The sequence below is a fragment of the Balaenoptera musculus genome, chromosome 20 (assembly GCF_009873245.2).
Source record: "Balaenoptera musculus isolate JJ_BM4_2016_0621 chromosome 20, mBalMus1.pri.v3, whole genome shotgun sequence".
Classification (NCBI taxonomy): domain Eukaryota; kingdom Metazoa; phylum Chordata; class Mammalia; order Artiodactyla; family Balaenopteridae; genus Balaenoptera; species Balaenoptera musculus.
Window position 1 is genome coordinate 21351535 of NC_045804.1, and position 15308 is coordinate 21366842.

Sequence of the window (15308 nt, forward strand, 5' to 3'; positions counted from 1 at the left end):
CCGGCTTCGGAATGAGACTGAGGGCGGGTGCTTCGGGAGGCCGGGGGGAGGAGGGCCAGCGGCCGGGGGCGGGGCGGTGGCCGAGGTGAGGGGCTGCGCCACGGGCTCCACTGCGCTCGCAGCTCCGAGGGGGCGGCTGGGGGGGGGGGTAGGGCGTGGCGGGGGCGTGGCGGGGGCGTGGCTGCGGGGCAGGCGACCCTGGGCTGGGGCCCCAGTAGCTCAGCCGGAGCGCTGCGCACCCAGCCAGTGATTCTGTCAGGCCGCCTCCTTTCCAGCCGCCCGGCTTACCGCCCTGCGGCGCCCGGCCCTTCCTCATGCTGGCACCCCCGGCCCCAGAGACCGAGGTCCCTATGTCCCAGGCGGAGGCCGACCTGGCCCTGCGGCCCCCGCCGCCTCTCGCCGCGGCGGGGCCGCCCCGCCTCGGGCCCCCTCGCCGGGCGCGCCGCTTCTCCGGGAAGGCTGAGCCCCGTCCGCGCTCCTCCCGTCTCAGCCGCCGCAGCTCAGTCGACTTGGGGCTGCTGAGCTCTTGGTCCCAGCCAACCTCACCCGTTCCGGAGCCCCCTGCTCCTCCGGACTCCGCTGGTTCCGGCCCCGCAATGAGTCCACCGCCTAGCTCTGAAGAGCCCACTGAGGGCACGTGGACCGCGGGCGCCCCGGTGAAGGCCGCAGACTCCGAGCGTCCGGAACTCGCGGGCTCCGCAGGAGGGTCGGGGTCCCGGGAACCGCCGAGGATCACCGAGGCGGCGGCCCGGGAGCGGCGGCGGGAGCAGGAGGAAAAGGAGGACACGGAGACTCAGGCTGTGGCAACGTCCCCGGACGGCCGATACCTCAAGTTTGACATCGAGATTGGACGTGGCTCGTTCAAGACGGTGTATCGAGGGCTGGACACCGACACCACGGTGGAGGTGGCCTGGTGTGAGCTGCAGGTGCGGCTGGGAGCCCCCTCGGTGACGCCACGGGATGGGACCCTTTGGAGGTCTTGGGATGGGAGACCCAGGGGACAGCAGCAAGAGGGATGTATTTTTCCAGTCAAATATCCAGACACTCTTGTCCCCCTTGTTCTGATGATCCATGGACCTGGCTGATTCCGGGCTGCAGAAGGAGAAACTGAGGCAGGTGGTGTATGGTGGCTCCCCTATGGATTTAGACATTCTCACTTTACGGGCTCTATACTCAACCCTGAGAGGTGGAAAATAGGATGGGGAATTGGGTAAGGAGCCAGTTCAGACCTGAGGGGTGGTTGGCCTCACCACTTTCCTGCAGTGGTTACCTACTATCTCTTCCCTTCCTCTCCCTTCCCCCTAAGTCCTGAGACCCTCAGTGTGACCCTGATCTTCCTGCTCCCTCACTCTGGATCTTTGCAGATTAGAAGGCTGGAATGATGGAGGCCAGCAGCTGAGGCAGGGTCCTCTCCACTTCCAGATGATTTAGGGCTATTGTGGCAGGACGGGGCCCTCGCACACCCCTTCTGAAGCAGTCAGACTTCTGGACTTCTCCACAGCTGGGGGAGGGGAGACAGGGAGCTCCAGCCCTGGCCTGAGTCCAGTCCTGCTCCTCATCCCGCTGCCTACCTGAGCTCTCCTTTCTCAGATCCAAAGGTGCTGAACCCCATAGGCTTTAGGGGTATGCTGGTTTGAAGGACCTTCTTCCCATGGGGGAAGAACCCAGTTAAGTCTGAGCTAGCAGCTTTGGATTCAGACTGGGAGGACAGGGCCTGGGGGAAGGGTCCTCCCCTCCAGCCCTGGCACTGGGCTTGCCCCTTGCGCCTGCCAGTGCCACGCCCCAGGCTCTAAGCCAGGCGAGGCAAGGCGGCCAAACTGGGGTGGGAGGGGGATGGAGGAGGGAGATGGAGGAGGGAGATGGGGGAGGCGAGACAGCCATGGGGCAGGGGGCAGTCTCCTGGCACCTGGTCCTGGATCCTTTGTCTCTTTCTCTGTACCTCCCTCTGCAGCCCTCCTGCCTCCTGCCTGGATCTAGCAGTTCCCAGTTTCTGAGGCCAATCCCCTTGCCGGCCCCAATTCTCTGCCTGCCGTCTGCCTGCTGCCCGCCTGCTGCCCGCCCGCTGCCAGCCCCTGGGCGTCCCCTCCCACCCCACGGCCGGCCTGGGCGGCTACAAAGGCGCTATTGACTTCAGGGCTCCTGGACAGGGCTGCATAAAAGCGCTTGTGTCCAGGAGGGGGTCCAGGGGGCGGCCCCAGGCCCATGGTGGGTGTGTCCTTGGAGCAGCCCAGGGGGGCACACCGGGAATTAGGGATCTACAATCGGTGGACAAATGATCCCACCCACCCAGCCCCATCCGTTGGCTCCTACCCTCACTTGTCCCTCAGCCCTGCCCCGTGTGCTCCCATCCCCCCTCTCCGTGGGGGTCCTGGGCCTGATGTGACTGTGACCCCCACCCCCTACCCCACAGACTCGGAAACTGTCTCGAGCGGAGCGGCAGCGATTCTCGGAGGAGGTGGAGATGCTCAAGGGGCTGCAGCACCCCAACATCGTCCGCTTCTACGACTCGTGGAAGTCGGTGCTGAGGGGCCAGGTTTGCATCGTGCTGGTCACCGAACTCATGACCTCGGGCACGCTCAAGACGTGAGCTCCGCGCCTGGTGGTGGGAGTTGGTGGGAGGACTGGTGGTGGGAGGTCTCCACTGCTTCTGGAGGAGCCCAGCCTCCTCAAGCGCTGCAGGCAGGTCCAAAACCAGGCTCACTATCTCTCATCCTCCTCTCTTGAGCGTCTGCAGGCCTCAGCTGCCCCCTAAGGAGTCTTCCCCCACGCTGCCTCTCTCCTCTGCAAGCTATCCTATCTTCCTGCAGCCTGCAGAGATCTGGCACTGTCACTTCTCTCCTTAAAATCCTTTCGAGTTTTCCCACTGCCCTCAGGATAAAGTCCACACTTTCTAAGGACGGCTCACAAAGTCCTTATAGGATCCAGCCTGCGTTCCAGACAAACCAAATTCCCAGCAGCTCCTCGCACCCTACCCCATCACTTGCTGTCTCCGTGCCTTTGAGCACGGGTGTCCCTTCTGCCTGGAAAGTCTTCATCCCTTCCCATTTTCACCCTTGAACGCCTACTCAGCCTTCAAGACTCAACATAAAAGTTATTTCCTCTCTGAAGCCCTCCCCCACGCCCGGGGCAGTTAGTTATCCCTTCTGGCGCTTCCACAGCACCTTGGGGGCGGCCCTGTCTGTGCATTTACCGCCCGACCTCCGTTTTGTAACCTCCTGTCTACCTACCACACCCGCGACTGCGTTTCTGCTTGAGGACTGGCGCCGGTCTAGGTTAGGAGAGGCTGGCAAAAGATGCGTAGGCGGGGGAGTGGGTGGGGCTACGGGGAACTTCCCAGTGGTGGTCTCCCTCCCCAGCCTATGTGTCCCCCACCAAGACCGTGGCTATGCGCCCTCCCCCAGATACCTGAGGCGGTTCCGCGAGATGAAGCCGCGAGTCCTTCAGCGCTGGAGCCGCCAAATCCTTCGGGGGCTTCATTTCCTACACTCCCGGGTACCCCCCATCCTGCACCGGGATCTCAAGTGTGACAACGTCTTTATCACGGGCCCTACAGGCTCCGTTAAGATTGGGGACCTGGGCCTGGCCACGCTCAAACGCGCCTCCTTCGCCAAGAGCGTCATCGGTGCGTCCCTCCCGGGGGTCCTTGCCATTCTTGCCCTCCCCATGTCAGGAGAGAGCCTGGGGACCCTCTCCCCCTAGCAGTGTCTTTCGGGATCCATGGAGGTAGAAGCCCACAGGGAAGATGGGGAGACCTATGGCATTCCCTCTTCCCCACACCCCTCCCCCAATCCCCCACCCTCACACACACAGGACGGGGAGGGGTCGGTCACTTGCACTCCAGAACTGCCTAGCCTTTTGTACGCTCAAGGGGAGGGACGAAGCCATAAAGGAGGCACTGCAGCCTGATACCTGCTGTGGATCCTACAGGGACCCCGGAGTTCATGGCCCCGGAGATGTACGAGGAAAAATACGATGAGGCCGTGGACGTGTACGCGTTTGGCATGTGCATGCTGGAGATGGCTACCTCGGAGTACCCTTACTCTGAGTGCCAGAATGCCGCGCAAATCTACCGCAAGGTCACTTCGGTGAGAGGGGGCAGGGAGGAGAGGGAATTACAGGTCCCTTTTACACTTTCCCTGCTCCAGCCACCCCGCGGTCAGTGCCCTTTCCCTTAATGAAAACAGGCTGGACATAAAGACGCCCTGGTGAACGCTGAAGGATATTGGATGCACACAAGGCCCCTCCAATACAAGCTATTTAGAATAATGTCGTGTGTAGCGCTCTCTAGAGCTTACAAACGATTTCACATCCAATCGATGTGAAATCCTTCCTGCTGCCCCGCGGGGTGAGCAGGGCAAATGTTCTGCCCTGCGTTTTACAAATGAGGACACTGGCTCAGCGAGAGACTTGTTCAAGGTCACACTGTCGATACGTGGGGGGACTGGGATTTGAAATCACATCTTCTAGTAGCAGTCGCGGTGCTTTTGCCTCTGCACGCCCTGCTGCCTCGGGCAGGGGCGGGTGCGTAAAGCAGAGAGCTGGGGCGCAGAGGGCGGGAGGCCTCATGCAACCCCATTCCTCAGGGCACAAAGCCGAACAGCTTCTACAAGGTGAAGATGCCCGAGGTGAAGGAGATTATTGAAGGCTGCATCCGCACGGATAAGAACGAGAGGTGGGTGGAGGGGCTGGATGGGGGTGGGGGCGGTTGGGGGGCGGGCGGCGGTGGGGCTCGGCTCACGGTGGCGCCGCCCTCAGGTTCACCATCCAGGACCTTCTGGCTCACGCCTTCTTCCGCGAGGAGCGCGGCGTCCACGTGGAGCTGGCGGAGGAGGACGACGGTGAGAAGCCGGACCTCAAGCTCTGGCTGCGCATGGAGGACGCGCGGAGAGGGGGGCGCCGCCGGGACAACCAGGCCATTGAGTTCTTGTTCCAGCTGGGCCGGGACGCAGCCGAGGAGGTGGCGCAGGAGATGGTGAGCGGAGGACAGACTGCCTGCCCTGCGGCTGGGCATGTGAGGGGCGTTTGGACTTGGACGTCGACTGGAGGGGCCAGTGCCTCGCTGGAGTGGTGCCTGGGTGGTGAGAGGGGGGCTCAACCCAGCCCTCTCGGCATCTCCCGCAAGGGTCACCCTGCAGCTCCGGCCTTAACGCACCCCACCCGCATGCACACCTAGTGTTCTCCACAAGTTGGAGATTTCCTTTTCCAGCCTTGGGTCCTTCCACCTCCCTGTTTTACTTCCTGTTGATCCGGTTTTCCTGAAATGCCCTTCTCTCCAGCTTATCTATTTTTCCCTTTTTCATCCCCCATCCCCCCCATGTCTTTTTCTCGATCTTCCTTCATGCTCAGAACCATCCATTTCAGAAAGCCTGTCCCCTCTAGAGTCAAAATTAAATGTTTTTTTCCCACTTCAGCAGGTCCTCCATTACTGGAGGGGCCCCCATTGGTCTTGTTTTATACCAGGATACATTCCTGTCTTTCTCTTCCACTAGACTATAAAGTCCTGGGGGCAGGGACTGTGTGTATTGGTTTTTCTATCCCTGACGGTGCTTAGCACGTGGTGGGAGCTTGTTAATCACCCACATCTGTACACAGCTTAGAGCCCTTTCCCATGCATTCGATGGTTGTTACCAACCCTGCATGGAGTGACTTTATCCCGATTTATTGATGAGGAAATAAAAGCTCAGAGAGGTTGAATATCTTGTACAAGGTCCCAAGCAAGTAAGTGGCAGAACTGACTCAGGTTGTTCAGATTTTAGGTCAGATCACCCTGCCCCACCGCCTTTACATGCCCAGCAGAGCTTGCTATTGAAATGAATAAGGACATGATGAACAGAAGCTGGTGGACCAGGAGAGGCATATATGGGAGACAGAAGACGTGGGGCTGGTCTTGGAACGCCTGAGGGGGGAAGGGAAAGAGTATGAAATTCTTGATAGAAAAATGCAGTTGAAAGGGTGGGATCATCTCTTGGTGGGTCTGGGTCAGGAACCTGAGAATGTGTTTGAAATATGGCATAGGAGCGGGTCTCCGAAGCATAGCTCAAACCTGACCTGAGATCGGATCCTGATCCATTACATACAGAGGTTCTTGATCTTGACACTACTAACATCTTTGTTTGGGAGACTGTACTGTGCGTTGTAGGATATTGGGGCATCTACTCAGTAGATGCCAGTGGTACCTACCCCTAAGTTGTGACAACTAAAAATGTCTCCAGATATTGCCAAGTGTCCCCCCCCAGCCCCCAAGAGCAATTGACTTACTGTATAACCATGAACTGGTCACTTAGTTTACTTATTTCTAAAATGGGGCTGATAAGACCTACCTCAGAAGGTTGCTGGAAGGATTTAATGTTGATAATGTGAAGAGCTGCCAGTTAATGGACACAGTGGGTAATCAATAAATGTTGGTTCCCTTTCTCCCATGTCCTGGAGGCCTCAAGAAGGTGTCATGATGGGTCTTTGTTGGGGGAGGGGGAATCTCATCTCAAACTGTGTTCCTCACCCTCCCAACTCCAGGTGGCCCTGGGTTTAGTGTGCGAAGCTGATTACCAGCCAGTGGCCCGTGCAGTGCGTGAACGGGTTGCTGCCATCCAGCGAAAGCGTGAGAAGCTGCGCAAAGCGAAGGAGTTGGAGGCCTTCCCCCCAGCGCCAGGGCCCCTACCAGCAGCTGTCCCCATGACTCCTGCTCCCTCCAGTATCTTCCCCCCTGAACCCGAGGAGCCAGAGGCAGACCAGCACCAGCCCTTCCTCTTCCGCCATGCCAGCTACTCATCTACCACCTGTAAGTCACCTCTGACCTTGGGACTCAGGTCCCAGAACCCTTGGCCTCTGCCCCCTACCCAGAAGTTCAAGCCAACAGCATTGTCACTTACCCGGCCTTCCACATCTAGCCATAGCTCCTTCTGGGAAAGAACTCTGCCACAGCTCCAGGCCCCGCCTTGCTCAGGCAGCCTCCCTCCTTGGCCACCACTCCCCTTTATTTCCACTTTTTGACCCCCTCCCTCCCCACCAGCGGATGGCGAGACTGACGGCTACCTCAGCTCCTCCGGCTTCCTGGATGCCTCAGACCCTGCCCTTCAGCCCCCTAGGGGTGTGCCATCCAGCCCCGCTGAGTCCCATCTCTGCCTGCCCTCGGTGAGAGGGGGTCACACGGGGGGCTCCCAGCCATTCCAATCCTATGACCTATCTCCCATCCTGTAAAACCCAAACCCCTGACATGGCCCCGTGTCCTTGGAAATCCACCCCTCTTGTCCTCTTCTTAATTCCCTCTACCAAGTACCCCAGCACCCTTGACACCATCTCCCTGGAGTCCAGCATTTATCCTCCCCTGACCTCATGAACCCATATCCTATTTCAGGCTTTTGCCCTATCCATTCCACGTTCTGGCCCTGGCAATGACTTTTCCCCTGGAGACAGGTAAGTTCTGGTCTGAGTTGGGGTGTTAGGGTGAAATATATGGAGCTCTGGGCTCCCAGTGTCCACTCTGACACTCCTGTCTTCTTTTCCTTTTTTTCCAGCTATGCCTCAGATGCAGCATCAGGCCTTAGTGACATGGGAGAAGGGATGGAACAGATGAGGAGACCCCCAGGGAAAAACCTCCGGCGCAGACCCCGATCCCGGCTTCGGGTCACAAGTGTAAGGAAGGGGCACAGGTGTTGGGGAATAAGCTACAGGGCCTGGAGGGAACTGTCAGAGGGATAGGGGAAGTCAGCCAGAAAAGGGGAGAAGCAGTGTGCTACTGGTACCCAAGAGTCAGCCAGTCATGTTTTTAATACAAGACTATGGGGGCAGAATCTGCCTCTCTCCAGTTGCAGTCTGGCCACTGTCATTTGGTTGGAGTGGGGTGGGGACACGTGATGAAGACAGAGAGCTTGACCTCCTCCCTCTGCTGACTTTTGACTCTGAAGGTCTCAGACCAGAATGACAGAGTGGTTGAGTGCCAGCTACAGACGCACAACAGCAAGATGGTGACCTTCCGATTTGATCTGGATGGGGACAGCCCGGAAGAGATTGCAGCTGCCATGGTGAGGGGGAGAGAGATGAAGACAGAGTCTTTGGATCTGGGACAAGAGTCTCCTTCCTGATGTCCCCTGTTGCTGAACTCCCCCCCACAACCCCATCCAACAGCAAGGGTTTTAAAGCTGGTTGGCCCTCAGCACAGTGACACTGAAGACATCTCTGCCCTTGTTTTGGGGGAGGTTTCTGTTTATCCAGTGAGGTTTTGATCCTCAGCTGGAGCAATTTGAGACTAACATAGGGTATACATAAGTGCAGTGAAGTGCACGCTAGACACGTGATACTGTGGCTGTAAGTAAAGGATGGGTTGAGGGCAGCAGGGGAAGAGGTAGGACTTACGTGAGGTCTTGACAGATGGGTCAGAATGGCAGTGAAGAGTGGAAAGGGCATGTGCAGTGGAGGTATGGCAAAGGAAAGGCATGGAAATAGGGAGTGACTTGAAATATGGGGCCAGGAGGGCTTCATGAGGAGACTTTGTCATTGGAAGAGTTCCTGTAGGAAGCAACAAGGTCCTACTGTATAGCACAGAGAACTATATTCAATGTCCTGTAATAAACCATAATGGAAAAGAATATGAAAAAAAAAGAATGTGTATATATGTATAATTGAATCACTTTGCTGTACAGCAAAAATTAACACAACATTGTAAATCAACTATGCTTCAATTTTTAAAAAATCCAAAAAGAAAAGGGTTCTTGTAGGAGAGTTGTGGAAGTGAGGTTGAGCCCAGATCATAGACAGTCTTAAGAGTTAGAGTGTAACATGGTGAGAATAGGTTTTAAGAAGACTGTTCTGCTGTGGGATGTGGGAGAGGGTTGGGGGTAGGGAATCCAGTTGGCAGGTGGATACAAGAAGCTGGATGTGGTCCAAGGAGAGAATGGATTATGGGGGAGGAGGAAGAAAAGGGGTGAATCTGAGGGTCATTTGGGGAAAATAAATTACTTTGTAATCCAGTAATCTATTGACATGGTACAGTGTACACAGTAGATGGTCAATAAATATTTGCTGAGTTGATACGAGAGGGAGTTAGCGAGAGGGGATATCAAGGGCGAGTTGTAGCTTAGAGGAACTAATGGCAATAGACCATCAAAGGAGAGAGGAAGTTAGAAAATGAAAGTAGGCTTGTTTTTTTTTTAGGGATCATGATGAGCTTGAATGACAGAGAGACAGGCAAGATAAGATCCTCTCGGAGAGAATACGAGTCAGGGCTGGAGAGAGCGGTGGATCTGGGAGTCTCAGCAGAGTTGAGCGTGAGAGAAGGTGGGCCTGCAAAGCCTGAGGCATAGAGGTTTGTCTTAGTGGATATCCCCAGTTGTGGAATGGGGGGGGTGGGGATAGGTCATCGAAGGACAGAGATGGAGACTGAGAGGTAGGAGGAGCTCCGGAAGATGTTACTAAAAACTGAGGAAGGAGATTGTTTCAAGGAGGCATAGGGTGAAGCCTGAGGCAAGACCACACTGGCTTTTGTCAGGAGGAGGTCTTTGTGGGAGACCAGTTTCAGTGGAGTGGGGGCAGTGGATGCCAGCCTCTGGGATGAAGGAGGGAAGGGAATGGAAGACACGTCAGACTTCAGGAACTCTCTCTAAAGCTTCTCCTCCATCATGTCATTCAGCTTGTGTCGGGGACAAAGACAAACTATCACCTGGCGTGCAGGCTTATCAACTTCTGTCAAGCCACTCAACCCTTCAAGAATCTTTCCTCCAGCCACACTGGTTTCTGAATGGTCCTCTGAAGAGGCCTGGGTGCCTTTCAGCTTCTGGCTCCATCTCCTTGGGGGTCTCGCCCTGGGTGCTTTCTCTACTGGGCTTTCAAGCCCCACTCAGATCCCACACAGCCAAAGGGACCCTGTCCCTGAACCCAGGGTCCACTGCCCTCTTTTCTCTTCTTCCCAGCCCACCCTCCACTCCTCTGCAGCAGAATTCTCCTGAGACTTAGATCTCCTCTTGTTGCTTTTTTGCCCCCAAATCTGTAGAGGCTACCTGTGGTTACAGAGTAACGTCCAAACTCTGGAGCACGGCCTTTAAAATTCACAGCACTCTCAGCTATACTCCAGTCTTTGCTATTTTGTGAATGTGCTGTGCCCTTTTTGAATGTGCTGTGAATGTGCTGTGCCCTTTCCTGCCTCAGAACAGCATGGAACAGAGGAAAGGGTGGACTTTCACATAAGACCTGAGTTCAAACTTCAGCTCTGTTATCTACTGATTTGGCAAACTTGGGCAAGTTTCTTAACCTCTTGGAACTTCATCAGTAAAATGCAGGGGATAATACTTATTTTGCAAAGATGTTCTGATGTAACATATAATTTATGCGAAGTGATACAGCATGTACAGGAAGTGAAATGATGATAAAAGTATGGGAAGTGTCCACACATGGTAGGTCCTCAGTAAAGGGTTGCTTTTCTTACTCATCCTTCAAGCCTCAGCTGTGGAGCCATCCCAGCTTCCCCCTATCCCCTGAGGTGGTATGAACTGCTTTCTTCTTGGAATGGAATTTTTAAAAATTGTGTTAAAAAACGCATAACATAAAATGTACCATCTTAACCATTTTCAAGTATACAGTTCAGTAGTGTTAAGTATATTCACACTGTTGGGCAACAGATCTCTGGAACCTTTTTATCTTGCAAATCTGAATCTCTACCCATTAAACAGCAGCTTTCCCTTTCCCCTTCTGGGAATAGCATTTTTATCTCTACGCCAATCAAAAACGCCTTACCTGCCATGGGCTGACTTGCAGTCTATTGAGTTATGTATGTGTGTGTCTCTTCCACTAGATTTTGGGCTTCTTCAGGACCAGGACCTTGTTTCATACTTCCCTGTTCCCTCAAAGAACCTAGCAAATGCCTGGCACATAGTATGTGCTCAGTAAGCATTTGCGGACTTGAATGTTACATTTACCATTTATTGCCTTATTTTTACTTAACTTTGTGGGGCTGTGTGTGTATGTGGATCTGTGGGGCATACTTTATAAACCCTATGAGAGGAGGAATTGTGTCCAAAAGCATGTGAGGCAACAGTGTAAAGAACTCAGACTTTGGCTTTAGACAGGTCTGGGTGCAAATCCCCTGATCTTGGGCAGACTGAACTTCACCTCGTTGAGCATTGGTTAGCATAACTCTAAAGTGGCGGTGTTAATGTAGACCCCAGAAAGCTGTTGTTGGTGTTAAATGTGATAAGATATGTAAAGATCTGGTATATACATGCACGCTGTGAATGTTACCTCCTTTTCTCTAAGCTGTATTTCTCCTTACGCCACACAGTGCCTGGCACACAATGGATGCTTACTAAATACTTGTTTTAGGTTGGTAGTGAGCACAAGTGGTGGGGTGAAGGGTTGGTTTTTAAAGACTGGGGCCGGGAGAGAGGGATGAGTGGAATAACAGAGCCCTCCTTCCCCTTCCTGCTGACTCTCGCCAGGTGTATAACGAGTTCATTCTGCCCTCGGAGCGAGCTGGATTCCTGAACCGGATTCGGGAGATTATCCAGCGAGTGGAGACCCTGTTGAAGAGAGATACTGGCCATGTGGAGGCTGCTGAAGACCCCCTGGGCCCCCAGGTCAGACCCCTCTGGGCACCTCCAGGGGGAAGGGACTCTGCTCCAGGTTTCATTAGTCTCTGCCCTTACCAGTCCCCTTGGATCTAACTTGTCTTCATCTCTGGGACCCCAAAACAATGGCTCTTCCCCCATTTGAAATCTGATGAAAGCCACAGACTCTTGTTCTAGAAGAATGTGTTCAATGCATACTTTTAGCTCATTATTTTGAAACAATTTCAGACTTACAGAGGGGACTTCCCTGGTGGTCCAGTGGTTAAGACTCCACACTTCCAATGCAGGGGGCGTGGGTTTGATCCCTGGTTGGGGAACTAAGATTCCCACATGCCTTGCGGTGCGGCCAAAAATAAATAAAATTTCAGACTTACAGAGAAGTTGCAAAAATTGAACAAAGAATTCCTAGATACTCTGCCTAGATTTGCCAGTTGTGTTTTGCCACATGAGCTTTACCATTCTCTCTTCCTCTCTCCCCTATCTGTGTGTGTGCGTGCATTTTTGGGGGGAACCATTTAAGTAAGATGCAGACATCATGCCCCTTTACCACTACATATTTCTCAAATACAGTTTTTTTAAAATATTTATTTATTTATTTATTTATTTGGCTGCACCAGTCTTAGTTGTGGCACGCAGGATCTTCGTTGTAGCATGCAGGATCCTAGTTGCGGCATGCGGGATCTAGTTCCCTGACCAGGGATCAAACCCGGGCCCCCTTCATTGGGAGCGCGGAATCTTAACCACTGGACCACCAGGGAAGTCCCTCAAATACACTTTTGAATCCCTTGAAACTCATCTGTGGACTCCTAGAGGTTCATGAGTCCTAAGACTCAGCTCTTCCCACTGTGACATTTCTCTCTCTCAGGAGGAGCCAGCACCATTGCCTGCCCTCCCAGGGTACCCCCCAGACCCATCCAGTGGTATGTACTACATTCTGTCCCTACTCATCCCAACCCCTGGGGTTGCTCCTGGGAAGGGCATAGGGAATGGAGGACTGGAATCTCAACATCCGCTCCCTTCCCAGCAGAGTTCCAGAGCAGCACCCTAGAGCAGAGGAGCTGGGCAGCCTTCTCCGCCTCCCCATCCTCTCCTGGAACCCCCTCGTCTCCTGGAAACCCCTTTTCTCCTGGGTCCCCTGCTTTCCCAAGTGCCATCTTCCCCATCACTTCTCCCCCATGTCATCCCAGCTCCTCCTCATTCTCTCCAATTTCTCCCCAGGTCCCCTCAAATCTCTCTCCACACCCCCCCAGCTCCCCACTTCCATTCTCCCCCAGTGCATCCCAGTTTCCAGTCCCATCTGCTCAGTTTCCACTGAATTCTCCCCTCCCCAGTTGTTCCCAGGTTACTCTTGCTCCTGCCTCCTTTCCCCCCTGTCCCTCTGCTTCTCCCCTCCCCTCCACCACAGCAGCCCCTCTGCTCTCTCTGGCTAGTGCATTCTCACTGGCTGTGATGACTGTGGCTCAGTCCCTGCTGTCCCCCTCCCCTGGGCTCCTGTCCCAGTCTCCTCCAGCTCCTCCTGGTCCCCTACCCAGCCTGCCCCCTCCAGCTCCCCTTGCTCCTTGTGGCCAGGAGAGGCCTTCACCTCTGACAGCTGAGATGGAGAGTGAGGTGAGTAAGAACCAAGAGGGATGATTGCGGGGTGTGTGTGTGTGTGGGGTCCATTCTGGATCATTTCTCTACTCATGGATCCACACTTTTTAGGCCTCTCCAAATCTTGGTTGGCCACTCCTGGGTGAAGCCAGACTGGCTCCCATCTCTGAAGGTGAGGCCTCTGACCACTGACCTTCCCCTGCCTGTTATCCTCAGTCACATTTTCTTTTTAAATAAATAAATTTATTTATTTATTCGTTTATTTATTTATTTATTTATTTATGGCTGCATTGGGTCTTCGTTGCTGCGCACAGGCTTTTCTCTAGTTGCATCGAGTGGGGGCTACTCTTCGTTGTGGCACACGGGCTTCTCGTGGTGGCTTCCCTTGTTGCAGAGCACGGGCTCTAGGCGCGCAGGCTTCAGTAGTTGTGGCGTGCAGGCTCAGCAGTTGTGGCTCGTGCGCTCTAGAACACAGGCTCAGTAGTTGTGGCGCACGGGCTCAGTTGCTCCGTGGCATGGGGGATCTTCCCGGACCAGGGCTTGAACCTGTGTCCCCTGCATTGGCAGGCGGCAGATTCTTAACCACTGCGCCACCAGGGAAGTCCCTCAGTCACTTTATATCCTGCCACTGATTTCTCTTCCTTCTTCCATGACTCCTTCCTTGTCTCACTACAGAGGGAAAGCCCCAGCTTGTTGGGCGCTTCCAAGTGACTTCATCCAAGGAACCAGCTGAGCCTCTTCCCCTGCAACCGACATCCCCCACTCTCTCTGGCTCCCTGAAGGCTCCAACCCCTCAGCTGACCTCGGAGAGCTCAGACACGGAGGATAGTGCTGGAGGCGGGCCAGAGGCCAGGGAGGCTCTGGCTGAAAGTGACCGTGCAGCCGAGGGCCTGGGGGCTGGAGCCGAAGAGGAAGGGGACGATGGGAAGGAACCCAGAGTCGGGGGCAGCCCTCCCCCCCTGAGCCATCCCAGCCCAGTGTGGATGAACTACTCCTACAGCAGCCTGTGTCTGAGCAGTGAGGAATCAGAGAGCAGTGGGGAGGATGAGGAATTCTGGGCTGAGCTGCGGAGTCTTCGGCAGAAGTGAGTCTGGGGAGGATGGAGGTCAAGAGGTGGACTTGGGAGAGCAAAGTGTTTGGCTAGCCCTCTCACGCTCCTGATGTGTCCTCAGGCACTTGTCAGAGGTGGAGGCACTACAGACACTACAGAAACAGGAAATTGAGGACTTGTACAGCAGGCTCGGGAAGCAGCCCCCACCGGGTATCGTGGCCCCTGCTGCTATGCTGTCTAGCCGCCAGCGCCGCCTCTCCAAGGGCAGCTTCCCCACCTCCCGGCGCAATAGCCTGCAGCGCTCTGAGCTCCTGGGCCCTGGTGAGACAGCAGTTGCCCCATTCCCATCTTTCTGGAGACCCGTCCCTAGTGATCTTTCTTTCAGGCCCTGGGGGTCTGCCCCTTAGTTTGGGGGGGACTAGCCCCCTCTCCCCATGGCCCCTTCCCTCACTCAGTGCTCTCCCTCCCCATCCTGCACCCAGGCATCATGCGAAGGAACTCCCTGAGTGGCAGCAGCACCGGCTCCCAGGAGCAGCGGGCGAGCAAGGGGGTGACATTCGCCAGGGATGTTGGCAGGATGGTGAGGGCGGGCCCAAGGGAGGGAGAGCCCAGGGAAAGATAACTGGCTGCAGCTTCACCCTCCTCCCACCCTGGAGGTTTCTTCAGTACTTTTTCTTTTCCCTCCAGTGAATTCCGAACAGAAGCCATGTGTCTCATCCACACCAGGGCCCGCCGTGGAGCTTGTGCTCTCAGAATCTGCTGACCAACACAACTCTGCAAGGAAGACCTCAACACTGAGGGAGTAGGAGGCCCCAGGGGCATGGAGAGTGCCGTTCCATTATAGGGAAGAGCCAAACATGTGGGAACTGTTTGCTGTGTGTAGAAGGCATAAATTCTGTAGCCTACCATCCTCATCCCTGCCACCTCTCCAGCCAAGAGTGAACCACTAAGCAGTCCCACCCGAGCCCGGATGCTTCTAGAAGGCACACTCCCAGCTGGGCAGGAGGAGGGGGTGTTCTCACACCAGAATTAGTAGCAGCCAATAAAAATGCTGGAACCTAGAACCTGGTGAATTTGTATGTCGGGCCTTAGGAACTGGAGGTAAGGCAGGG

The 15308-nt window shown here is 55.0% G+C and overlaps 1 protein-coding gene across 4 annotated transcripts; it reads left to right on the plus strand.

The window, feature by feature from the left end:
• Nucleotides 1-282: 282 nt before the first annotated feature.
• On the plus strand, nucleotides 283-15305 carry WNK4 (WNK lysine deficient protein kinase 4). Of its 4 annotated transcripts, none has more exons than XM_036835416.1 (19): nucleotides 315-926; nucleotides 2411-2583; nucleotides 3402-3622; nucleotides 3928-4085; nucleotides 4584-4672; nucleotides 4756-4972; nucleotides 6514-6778; nucleotides 7010-7131; nucleotides 7355-7413; nucleotides 7515-7632; nucleotides 7905-8021; nucleotides 11427-11564; nucleotides 12421-12475; nucleotides 12580-13163; nucleotides 13257-13317; nucleotides 13821-14229; nucleotides 14318-14517; nucleotides 14679-14776; nucleotides 14884-15260. In XM_036835416.1, exons 1-19 carry the CDS (start codon nucleotides 315-317, stop codon nucleotides 14884-14886), a joined length of 3699 nt encoding a protein of 1232 aa, XP_036691311.1. In that variant the 3' UTR covers nucleotides 14887-15260. The 4 variants fall into 4 exon arrangements, with proteins under 4 accessions (XP_036691309.1, XP_036691310.1, XP_036691311.1 ...); XM_036835417.1 differs by lacking the exon at nucleotides 14679-14776 and adding an exon at nucleotides 1952-2209 and having other exon boundaries at nucleotides 842-926; nucleotides 14884-15305; XM_036835414.1 differs by lacking the exon at nucleotides 14679-14776 and having other exon boundaries at nucleotides 283-926; nucleotides 14884-15305.
• The last annotated feature ends 3 nt before the right edge of the window (nucleotides 15306-15308 follow it).